Here is a 12,302-nt window from a genome sequence, read left to right as displayed (position 1 = left end):
CTTCTTCTCTCACAACCTTTCAGGCGTTGGTGGAGAAGGTGCGTTCCATTTCAAGGCATACGTTCCCTCCCTCCGTGACCACTGTCCTTCCCCTGGCCTACACCAGCGAGCCCGCTTGGCTCTGAGCAGGCACCATGACGGCTACAGCCCCCATGCGCGTCAGAGTGGAGGAGCTGATTTGTGGGGACACCGTGAGTGCAGGTGGCACCTGAGGCTGAGCCTCGGTCCTGTTCGGGATGGCGACCACGGGGCTCCTCTGAAGCTGCGGAGGGCCCCCGTTTGTGCTGGGGGGTCGTTTGTGTTTGCGTGACGGGGTGCCTCCCGCGTTGTAACCGGGAAGTCCCTGTAGCGTGCTGGCTTCTCCAGGTCGCAGCTGGTAGGCGTTAATCACTGAGCCGGTGTCCGAAGCTGATGTGGGGGTGTATGGGTAGTGGAAGTTTGGCTGGAGGGGGTCTCGGGGTCGCGGACTGGTGGCGATGGAGGACAGCGTGCCATTCTTGGATATGATGTCCGAGCCGGTGTTACTTTTTGCCCACGACACTCGCTTTGGCGCCTGAGCGTCCTCCCTGTGATGCAGAGAGCAAAGCAGAGGAAGCGGAATCTCATTAATGAAAAGGAGTCAAATAAAAAATGACAAAGAGGAAATAGGTCAAGACACATTCAGCTGCCATTGATGTCTGACACAAAAGTACTTGTACATTCCAGATTTTTTTAATTACCTTATACAGTATTTATTACAAAATATACAACGTGAAGCAAAAAAAATTGCACAATAAATATACTTTCAAATAAAAGTCCTGTATGTAAATGTATGTCAGCAAAAGGAACTATCAAAAGTCCTCATTAGAAAAAAAGGCATAGACTGTCACTTTTAAATTAAAAAGGGAACAATGCAAGAAGAAAACATGAGTGCTCGCCCTACTTACTATTGAATGTATTAGATGCTTCTGGCTGGTGGTGCCCTCAATAAATAAAGATCTTAAATATGATTGCAATGAGTACAGTCACTCCCCTCCCACCTTTTTTCTTCACACACAGAGACATACACTATTAGGTACACTTGTACAATCTGATGCAATAGCCCCTTTCTGCCTCAAAGTACTTTTACGATCAGGTTTCGTTGACACCGTCATGAATGTGTTAATTAAATGATGTTTTAGCATTGAAGTCATAGCTTGTGGTGGTGTTGTACTGGACTGCATCAGGTCCGGAGGTGTTTCTAATATGTTGCCCTCTTCTTGTATGTAAATATAGAGGACAGTATAAACAACCTCAGTACAACAACACCTTTATCCATGAACTGAATTTCATAAAAGGTTGCTGTAGTATTAAATTGCATGAGATTGTTCGAGATTGTAACTAATAAAGTGCCCACCCTACAGTGTATAGTTAAACTCTCACTTGATCTCATTGGCCATCTCCTCCTCAGTGTCCCTTCTCCTTCTCAGTATGAATATGAGGAAGAGGCCCATGGCCACCAGTCCCACTATCGACCCCAGTGTAGCTGCTGCAATCATGCCTGCATTGGAAGCTGGGAAACGCATCACAGATCAGGATTAACGCCTCATGGGAGTCACGGCCGTGTGGTGAATACACAGGCGTGTAGCGGAGTATAAATACGGTGTGCTTACAGGTGATAACCTCCAGGTTAATGGAGCAGCTGTCGGAGCCGGCGGTGTTGCTGGCTCGGCATATGTACTTCCCCGACATGCTTTTAGTGAGGTTGCTCAGCCTCAGGGTGCCGTGTCGCTCATCTGCGAAACAACCGCACAGTTACACACAAATCAGTCATCTGTGGAAGAGGGCTCGGTAAAACTAGAAGATTACACAAGTCCACTACACCACGCTATTTCACACTAGGGAACTATTTTGCAAAAGTAACAACTTTACAGCAGGAGTGTACTGTGAATATTATATACTTATGAAAACCTCCACTTATGAAAACCATAATTTAACATAAATGCATTGGCAAATCAAATAACTTTAAGTTTTTTTTTCTTTTTTTTTCTGAGAGTTCAACTAGTTTTTTGCTATGTTGGATTAATATATTTACTTATATATATCTGCATGTTGGCGTGTTCGTTAAAAAAAGCTTTCTAATTGCGACCACCGCTCTGCTTGGTGCATTTGATTTGCTCTCCTGTCTTCGGGCCTGCAGACCTTTTGGAGAGTAATCAGCGCCATGGGACACACCTGGGCCTGTTGGGCCTCATGCACGTGAGCCTTCACTGCTTCCTCCCGGGGCAGATCTCCTCTCGCCACACAGCTGCGCGTGGGAGCTGTTGGTTCCTTTCTATTGTTGCAGCACATTTCCACTCAAACACTCCCTGCACACTGACTTTACCGATTCCTCCCATCTATTGGTTTGACATGTTTTGATCATTTTGTGGTTAATAAATGTATATATTTGTTAGTATACTTGTGTGTCTCACGTTTTTTTGTCCCAGTCTGAGAGCCGGGCTTCCTAATTCATTCCAAAAAGTATGATATGTTCCTATTCATTTACTGATATAAATATGTATTGTGTATAACATTCATCTGTATCATTACACTATCAATGTGTGCAACATATCATGATTATGTTGAATCATTAGTTACCGCTCATAATGCAGGATTGAATCCACTATTGGCCCATGTCCAGTACCTACAGTATATAGTTTGGGACGGGTGCAATTGCGCAGCAGATGGCTCTGCAGACGATTCTGCTACATAACGCGGTTTGTCAGCAGTTTTAGTTTTAATATCTTCTCACTCCAAGGTTATGGCCCAGCAGTAATGTGTGTGTGTGTGTGTGTGTGTGTGTGTGCATCCGTCTCAACTGGGTATTTCCATTCAACACAATATGTTCTTCTTAGCACATGGCTTTAAAATGCTGTGTTGAAACATAGGCTGCAGGAAATAAACAAGCTTCATGAGGGACTTATCACCACAAATCCTCCGAAATCCAATTTTAGATGTTTTTTTTTGCTTTCGTGGGGAATGTGACGAAATGAAGGTGGGTGTGCGGCTGTGTGTTGTTTGGATGGGTCGGTGTCTCATAAGTGTTCATGCACGTCTGGCACACACTGAGTCAATCATTCAAATCATCCCAGACGAGAAGTCAAAGTTCACGTCGCGCCAGCAAGCAACATTTTAATGTAAGAGACCAGAACATCCTTAACAATCACTGTGTCCAAACAGCTTCCTTCCTCCCAAAGTTGTCTGTACCATCTGCTCTGCACCACCAGGAGCAAAGTAAATGTAGGCAGGTGCACACACACACAAAGCACTGCCACCAGTAGGAGTACAGTGATTCTGTCTCTACAATGGAAAAGTCTGACATCTTCTGTGATAACTTGCTGCTGATGAGCATTGCCTGTCTGTGTCGGTTTGGTGAATGTTAGTAAATAAGCTAAAAACATCCAGACACACTGAAATGATTAAATGTGGAAGTAGCTGGAATTCATGAACAGATCATCACTTTATTGTTAACCTTTTGACCACAGTATTAAAATCATGCCTCAGAAATCAAAACAAAAGTAGGTGCCAAATAAAACAGAGGCAGATGAGAGTGATATGCACTTATCCCTCTGTGATTAGTTAATCCCCTGGCTTGAAAACTATCTGTGAAGAACCAAACCCAATTGTGACAGATAAGCAGCTGGACCGAAATCAGCTGACTCCGAGCTTGGAGCGGGTTCAAGCCTGAGCAGCGATCAGGTCCCAGTGACTGATCTGACATTACAGAAGGTGCAACCTCATATCGTGACATATTGCGCGTCCGCCGACGCTGCAAGGTCACCGAGCAGCGTCTGTTTAAGCCCCGACACACGACACGTGATTAACGTATATGAAGCTCATGGTGTAATTTGCTGCCTCCCATGACATCCAACGTCCGAGCTGCAGTAGATTAGTTTTCACAATTAATGTAAACGACCACATACTAAAACAGAAAGGTCGCAGAAAACGAACGCAGTACCAATTTCAATTTATCGATATTTGAATTCTAATATAACTAGTTAACTCTCAGCAAGAAATTAGCCTATTACTTTGAATTATTTCTAATCATTTCAGCCCGACAATGGACTTTTATTATCATATTAAGCCTGACTGAATGGGACGACAACTAAATCTAACACAACACACATACCACAAATATTTAAAGAACAAATTCAGCCCTTCTTTTACTAAATAGAAATATATTCAAGTCTCATGTTATGGTCATTATGGATATATTAAGGATTTTTCTAATATGAAACAGCTGTTCAAGATTACAGTGAGGGTAAACTACTGCTATTCCTTGAGAGTTTTAACATCCACATTCTTTACTCAATGGACGTGCAAAGAGATTGTAAATGTTTAAGATTTTAGGAATGATTACCTGGTTTGTCACTCTATGCTCATCTTTTTTTTCTTTTTTGATGTTAATCATAATCTTTTCTGAAATTGTATCCTATAAGCATTCATAGAAATTGGGTTGCCTCCAGCTTAATGGCTGTGATTTGAGGAGTTACATGTTGACACCTCGGGATGCTACATGCAGGAGGTGGGATGGGAGTTAAGGGAAATAAGTGGAAAATGTGTGAGTGAAAACCCTTACCCATGAACCCAAGGACAAGCATAGGATGGGGACAGGTTCTCCATTCTTTTTGCAGAAGGAAAGATGGCAAAGAGAGAGTGAGTGAGCATTAATGAGAGGTAGGGAAGGAGTGGCGCACACGGATGGGGAGGGGGTGGAGTCAAGTCCCAAATCCAACTTATGCCTCTTAGAGGGGTTGATCAAGTAATGACATGGGGCTTGTTAGATTAGGCACCAAGGTCAACAGGAAATGAGGAGTGCCGAGAGAGGATCAGCAGAGAGGGAAAACAGAGAGAGAGAGAGAGAGATTGCTGAAAGAGATAAGAGTCATGGAGAGTCATAGAGAGAGCATACATCAGCACGAGCGGATAAAAAGATGGGTTTTAATTCATGTGTCGATGGCATGTAAGAGGGTGAAGATGCACATGTGATGTAGGCGTGAGTGTGCTGCTGCATTACAAAAACCCTGGGTCAATCAGAGCGAGTAGTTTTCATGTTTTGAGTCTGAGGACTTTTCTGCCATAAAGAGATAAGGGCCAAAGATCAAAGCAGTTAAGTCAATACTCAATCAATCAGGCTCAGTCCTGTTGTTCATAAACAGATGGTGCTCTCTTTGCAGCGTCATCTGGAAACAAACATCTCCCAAATAAGCCAAATAACTACGGAGGCATACAGGAGCACAGCATGCACACTGTGAGAGGAGCATGTTGGTTTGAGTTGTCTCAATCTGTAAAGAGGATTCTGTTGTGCATGACCAAGGATCTTCCCCTGAGGTACATCTGGAGCGTCTATCAGGAAAGCTCACTGCTGCGTCTGGGACTAATGATCAAGAATGTGTCCAGACAACAAGGATTTAGCATCGTCTGCATGTACAGCGTTAGGCACAGCAGAAAGGTGCATGCCATTTGGACCTGCACATAAACAGGCTCACAGATGAATCTCTCTACCATTTCTGCTTCTGTTTGACACATATCTATGTTAACAAGGACATGAGGCTGGCTGGCAATAACCTGACTAAAGACAAATGTTGCTCTCACCGCCCTTTCTCTCCAAAACGACCCAATTTAATGGGGAAAATGTGACTAACAAGCATTCCGGAACATAACAGAATGAGCCAGTGTAAGATTTGCCGCAGTTGTGTGCAAGCGTTCTTCAATTCCCCTCCCCAAAAAACAAATGAAAATTGCAATTCTTCAAAATCTTTGTACGCATTTATATGAATCCAGAATATAACACATTAGCAATACATTGGTTAGAGTGCTTTTATACAGAGGAAGTAAAAAGAGCCTTAAGTAGTTCCTGTGGTCTGAGGGAATCTGCATTTAGTCTGATAGTCGAAACTCAGGAGAAAAGACTGGAAATCGCTCCCTACACCACAGCTTGCTGCTCGTTAAGCTTAATTGCTGTGATGCTGTGGTAATGAGGGGATTTAAATGAGCAGTTTCTGTAGGAACTATTTCTATGAGAGAAAAAAGTAAGAGAAATTGTTGAATTACATTTTTTTATGCTGCAAGCATCACAACCCTCTATCACATCTGGGTGACTGCAGGGATATTAAAACCTGTGCAAATAAAACTTTTGTATTTTTATTTTTGGATGAACTGACCATTGAAGTATAAGAGTAAAGATCCTGCTTATGTGCTGAGAAAATACTCACTTTGCATTGGAGCGAAGAAGACCTCAGTCATGGGTGCAGCTTTGGTCCATTTGTAGTGAGGGATGGGTTTTCCATGACTGGATTTACAGCTCAGAGTCACATTGCCCTTCACCACTGGGTTTCCTGTCATGGAGCACACTGGGGGAGAAGGAGGGACTGTAGAGAGACAGACAGACAGACAGACAGACAGACATACGGATGGATGGACGGACATAGTGGATCAATAAGCTTATAATTAACTTGTACGTAAGGCTTTAATCCACTGCAAACAAAGTGGAGATTTTTTTCACGGCTGCAGTCATATTGCATAAAAATGAGAAAATGTTTTGATCCCACATTGTTTCCATCTGCTGCTGGATGATGACATAATGACTTCAGAGCCAAGTGAATCCCTAAACAGCAGATGAATATTATTTGGACATTGCTTACTTTCATAAATGCATGATATTTAACAGGCTGGTCCGATCTGAAATCCTTCAAAGTATTTACTTTGCCTGAATTTCCCAATCCAGAGAACTGGGTGAGCTGTGTCACAGAGCGCTCTGATTAAATCTGACCTTTGAAGTTCCTCTGACGATGTGGTCTATTACCTTTGACATTTAAGTGCATTTGTCCGAAAATGCCAGAACTGCCAGGGATGATGACGGAGCATAAGTACTGCCCAGAGTCCGACTCCTGGGTGTTGTTGATGTAGATGGAGAGGTTGGCTGAGGGCATGGCCGCACTGAAGCCGACTCTTTTGGTGAACTCGTTCTGGCCGCGCCCGACTTCGCCTGTGCTAAAGTTTATCACCTGAACGGAAAAAAACAGATCCAATGGTAACACTGAGCATAGCATGATTGCCCTGTTAATTATTAATACTCATAATTAGAGTAACAGTCTAGAGTCTGAGACTTTTTATTAAATAAAACATTCTTAAAAAGGTACTAGAAAGACTTTTCTCTCATTTGAGTGAATTATATATTTATATACTGTATCTTTTGTTGGCTGTGGCCATATTAAGATGTGCAGATTAACCATACAACATAAATCAACGTCCTTCATGAAGATAATCCTGACATATACAGATGGTGGATGTTGAATTTTAGTCAGATTTTCAGTTTGAGATAAGCTTGCAGGCGTCAGACACTGAAATTGTTTAGATTATATTAATCATGCAAAGACCCCCCCATGAATTTGATAGCGGCAGTGATGCAGGCAATAATTCTAATCTCTACAGATCCTTTTACATATCACTAGATGGGTTTATCAGCATATATACTGGATATGTCACGCAGTACAAAAAAGCTCTTTTCCTATCACGTAAAATTAAAAGGTGTCAGAGGCCTAGTAGTACCTGGTCTTGTTCATTAATAAGAGTGAAACACATTTAATTAATATAGTACAATATAGTAATATAGTACATAAAAGACAACTTAAATGGGTTTAATATTCTTTGCAAGACTGCAACCAACAATTCTTTATTTTCTCAATAAATCTATCCTGAAAAATTGCAGGTGAAAAATCTTACTAATAGTTCAAACTCAAAGATATTTTAAACAATCAAACAATTGTCAATAGTTGTCTTTTCATTGTTTCAACTGTCATATTTCTTCCACATATTCAAGACTTCCACTACAGTAGTAGGATGGATCAGCAAACATACTGTTCTTTATATTAATCCCTTACAGAGGCTCTCCTTTCTTTCCTCCACAGAGGTCAGAGCAGGGTCAGCTACACAGCAGATCATTGCAGACTGGTGTTTTGACCTTCTCACCTGCTTGGATTCTTTTCCTGTGAAGAGCCAAACGACAGAGTTTTTGGAAATGTCTGAGTCGGGGCTGTACCAGGCATGTAACACCACCATCTGGCCCTTGACCACCTCCATCTCTCCTCTGGGGATCTCCACCTCCTTGGTGTCACCTGGAACAACAACACAGGAAACGGTTCATCGTTAAGGTCATCCTATGGCACTATTTCAATTGCATGCATAGCCAATGTTGTTTTCTCAACATATAATGTCAGAAAATAGTGAAAAATGTCCGTTTCCTTTTCTTAAAGCCAAATGTGACGTCTTCAAACATCTTGTTTTGTCCCACCAACAGTCAAAAACCCAAAGATGATCAGTTTTCAAGGATATAAAACAAAGAAAAGCAGCTAATCCTCACGTGTGTTATGAGTATTTGTTTTTAACAGAATTAATGACATGGAAGTTGTGGCTGTAGATGTCTTTGTTGGAATGGGTCCATTTCTTTGAAACTGATCAGAAGAAACATTCAAAAAAGAAAATTAAAAAATTAAAAACAATAACCCAAATTAAATGCCAAAGTGTGACATCAGCTGATCTGATCAGTTATAATCACCAACAACCTCCGGACCAGTCGATCCCGAACATGCCCTTTGACAACTTGACATGTTGTTCTTTTTGCTTCTGTACATTCAGCGACCCGAACCAAGGAGGGCAAACTTATCAGATCATTTGGAAAGCAGGCAAAAGCAGTCTTAAAACATGTGCTTCAGTTGTAAATGTAAATAAAGCTGCATTTGAATTAGATGATCATCTTATAAAGTACTGCTTTATATCCATGCCTTTTACAGATAAAAAGAGGACGTAGAAGTTCCGTAACCTTATCATTCTGTATATCTGAAGAAGTGAAATACATGGTTTTCAGTGCAGGTCTCTCCACATATAATACTGACCTTATACACACGTTTACCATTGGGGGTTTCAGTATTGTATTGTAAAATAAAACTATACTGGTCTGCATGTAACGTTCCGCTTGCAAAATGACTTCAGTCTCAATTATTTTCCACACAAAGCTCAACACACAAAGCAAGTACAGTGCATTTGAGGAAAACATCTTCAGCTAATCTTAAGAATAAAAAGTAAAGCAATGGCAGTTTAGGTGCATAGATTATGAGAAATAAACAACCGTAATCATGTGGGGTTTCAGGACTCATGTTGGTATTTTCCAAGAAACTACAAAGCAACCGACAACAAAATTCTTAATATAATTTTCATATAGAAAACATGAGAAAAAAAGGAATGAATGAATGGAAGAAGACAAGATATTAAAAGAAAACAAAAGGAGGATGTCCAACTCACAGGGTGTCCAATCACCCGAACCGGACAGTTGAAGCTGGATCAACTGATCCCCGCAGTTGGTGTCCACTTGTGTCTCCAGTTTGATTGGTGAAAAAAAAAAGTCAGGCAAGGAAAATAGTATTCTTGCCACTAAATCCTTCCACGGCAGAAAACACAGTGAGAAGTGTCCCTCATGTGCGCGAATGGATGGAGAGGGGAGATATTTAGATAAAAGGAGAAAACACCGAGAAAGAGACGGAGCGTTATGATCCATAGACAGCTAGGCAGCTGAAATCTCCACATCTGTTCAGCCAGGCACGCCTACCTTCTTTTCCACCCTGACAGCATGTAGAGGCAGGAGAATTAAGCGATTGGATGTGGGGCTGGGCTGGAGGGCGTGGGGGTGTACATGTGAAGAGTAGAAAAGTGTGTGTGATTTTAGGGTAGAAAGCACAAGAGAAAGAATAACTTGTTTTTTGACTTATAGGTTTGCTGCAGTGACTCTGTGCTTTCTTATTCCTCCCGGGACAATGTGACCCCGCTGCTATGGCGAGCCGGTCCCGTAATTTCAGAATCTCTGAATCTGGTAAATCCCGCTGACTAATCCCTAAACAATCCCAGGCTAAATCCTCTCACCTCACGTGAGCAAAAGAGTTCAGCGGGACATGGATATGATCTGACACATGGTCACTTCAGCCACCAACGCGGCTGTCACTGCCATCACCATCATCATGGCAACAGCATTTACATTCAATAAATGAAGATTAGCAGACCACTTTGCTTTACATTTAATCACTCATGTTATGCAACGCCATCCAGGCTTGTTTGTGGAGTCTGCGTGGTACGAGTTCTAAATGAGACATCCAACATGTGAGCCAGAGATGCACTGAGGGACGTTTGATGACCCCAATTAAAAAAGGAAAATGACTCTTCCTTCCTACAATACGAGTTCACAGAGAGTGTTATTATGTCTGTACAAATGTGTGAATTAAGAAACAAATGTAAAGATATAGTGGAGTAATGTCTGAAGTCTCTCTCCCTATGTGAGTGTGTGTTAATGTGAGCTAAAAACTGTTAGCTCTGTCAGCACTGTTGCTGTTGTTTGCACCGTTAAATTCTCGTCGCCAGCTCACCCGCCGCCATGTTGAGGGCCGTTGAGAGGCAATAGATATGAATATAAATACAAATGCTAACATTTGCTAATTAGCACTGAATACAAATTAGGGTTATCATATAGTATATCATAAGATATTATCAAATGTACAGGTATCTGGTCATAAACCAAACTATTAGACAATTTTAAATTTAAACCTAAAAAAAAAAAAAAAAGTCAGAGGATCAACAAAAATTACAATTCATCCTGAATGGGATGTGAATATTAGTTTCATTAGATAGATTAGATATTCCAGTCCGGACCAAAGTGGTGGACTGTCACTGACATTCATAAAGTGGGACATCTACCCACGGAAAAATCCATGGCAAGGCTTTTATCATCAACAGATGATAAGATGTCCAACCCTGTGAGACATTAATGCAAAAAAATGCCGGTTAATCATAAAACATGTCTTCATATCCAGCATTTCCTCATGTCACTGTCGAGCAGTAAAGACATCTATGGGACATGCATGCATGAGATTAATATCTTTATCATCACCATTGTTCCTGCAGCCTTATATCAGCCTGTTTTTCATGCATAATACATAGTGGCCCCATCTCTTTTCTCAGATTTGAAACATAGTTTTTGCCTCACAAATCCTGTTAGTGCTCCGATTTCATCTCCAGAAGCTATTGTGATTGCTGTGAACCGGCATGTGTCCGCTGTAACGATTATATAACACCGCAGAGAAAAAGGCCATGTTTGGGACGAGACTGCGATTATTGCATGCCGATTAATATACATTGTGTGCCGGAGACACAATCAGAACGGATCAGCTTTTTCTGTAGGTTGATGAGACTTTTTTATGTGAATGATATTCCTTGATGAAGTCAGCTAATGCCCTGTAGTCTCCTCACTCCAGACTATTCGTGTGCTTCTTTGAGCGGGTTTATCCTCAGAACTGTGTCATTCATTTGTTTATTAAATGAAGGAAAATCTTCACTAATCCGTGGCTGTCTCCATCTGGGATGTGTGTGTGTGTGTGTGTGTGTGTGTGTGTGTGTGTGTGTGTGTGTGTGTGTGTGTGTGTTTGGCTGCAGACACAGACAGATAGAGGCAGTTCAAGATGTGGATATGGTTATGAAGTCAATTTAAAACCTTCAGAACAAGAAAAATAAATAAATAAGAAAATCAAGAAAAGTTGCCAATAAATGGGATGCGGATATGATATGTAGCCTCAGTAAACTGTCCTAATTACATTTAGCCAAAGGCGATCATTCAGCCTAGCCACGCTTTATATGTGCTAATTGGATTCTTCTCTTTAAAATAAACAGTGTGTTTCTTCTTTTGTTTAGTTTTTCTCTCCTGCAGGCATCCTGGCTATGAGATATTGGCTTAGTCTCAGCTGCAACAGCAATTAAAACAGCAGGGCTGCCGGACGCACACAAACCTGCAAAGACTAATCAAAGAAGAGTCAACCCTGTGATGCACGTCTAGAGCTGGGGCACAATTAGGAGATCAAATGTGAGTTTGTTGTGGTGCTGAGTCGCCCATAGGGGGCAGCACATTCATATGAGAAAGCAGATCATAGATAAAAGCACAGTGGAAATCTTCTTATCACCAATAATCTCTGAGTGTATGACTCAACCTGTGCTCAACACAGGTTGACCGCGTCAATGAGATTTTGAAAACCAGGCTGGGCAGGTGTATCCAAATATAAACTGGTGTCTAGTTTATTGCTGAAATGCATGTGATTTGAATGCCTAACAAGGCAATCTAATTCTGCCGTGTTGTGATCAAATGAAGGATAAAAAGTCAGTCCCTCTCTCAATGCCCTCGGGGAGCCTGTGTGAAGATAAACTGATCCTCTTTAACCAGCCCCACTCTATCTCTCCGAGTAATCTCTGCTTCCACCCATGTCTCTCTC

At 41.6% G+C, this 12,302-nt stretch overlaps 1 protein-coding gene across 1 annotated transcript in view; it reads right to left on the bottom strand.

Moving 5' to 3' along the window:
• Nucleotides 1-97: 97 nt before the first annotated feature.
• esamb (endothelial cell adhesion molecule b) overlaps nucleotides 98-12,302 on the bottom strand; it is a gene marked incomplete at both ends in the record, with an annotated part of 36,522 nt that continues 24,317 nt past the window's right edge. The window contains 7 exons of the mRNA XM_079225157.1: nucleotides 98-566; nucleotides 1,402-1,531; nucleotides 1,632-1,754; nucleotides 4,580-4,624; nucleotides 6,216-6,371; nucleotides 6,806-7,007; nucleotides 7,972-8,117. Of these exons, the coding sequence (XP_079081283.1) occupies nucleotides 98-566; nucleotides 1,402-1,531; nucleotides 1,632-1,754; nucleotides 4,580-4,624; nucleotides 6,216-6,371; nucleotides 6,806-7,007; nucleotides 7,972-8,117 (1,271 nt within the window). The remainder of the gene's footprint in view (nucleotides 567-1,401; nucleotides 1,532-1,631; nucleotides 1,755-4,579; nucleotides 4,625-6,215; nucleotides 6,372-6,805; nucleotides 7,008-7,971; nucleotides 8,118-12,302) is intronic.

This window comes from Taurulus bubalis (genome assembly GCF_910589615.1).
Source record: "Taurulus bubalis genome assembly, chromosome: 10".
Lineage (NCBI taxonomy): Eukaryota > Metazoa > Chordata > Actinopteri > Perciformes > Cottidae > Taurulus > Taurulus bubalis.
The sequence above is the reverse complement of the archived record's forward strand: the minus strand, read 5'-3'. Positions and strand labels throughout refer to the sequence as shown.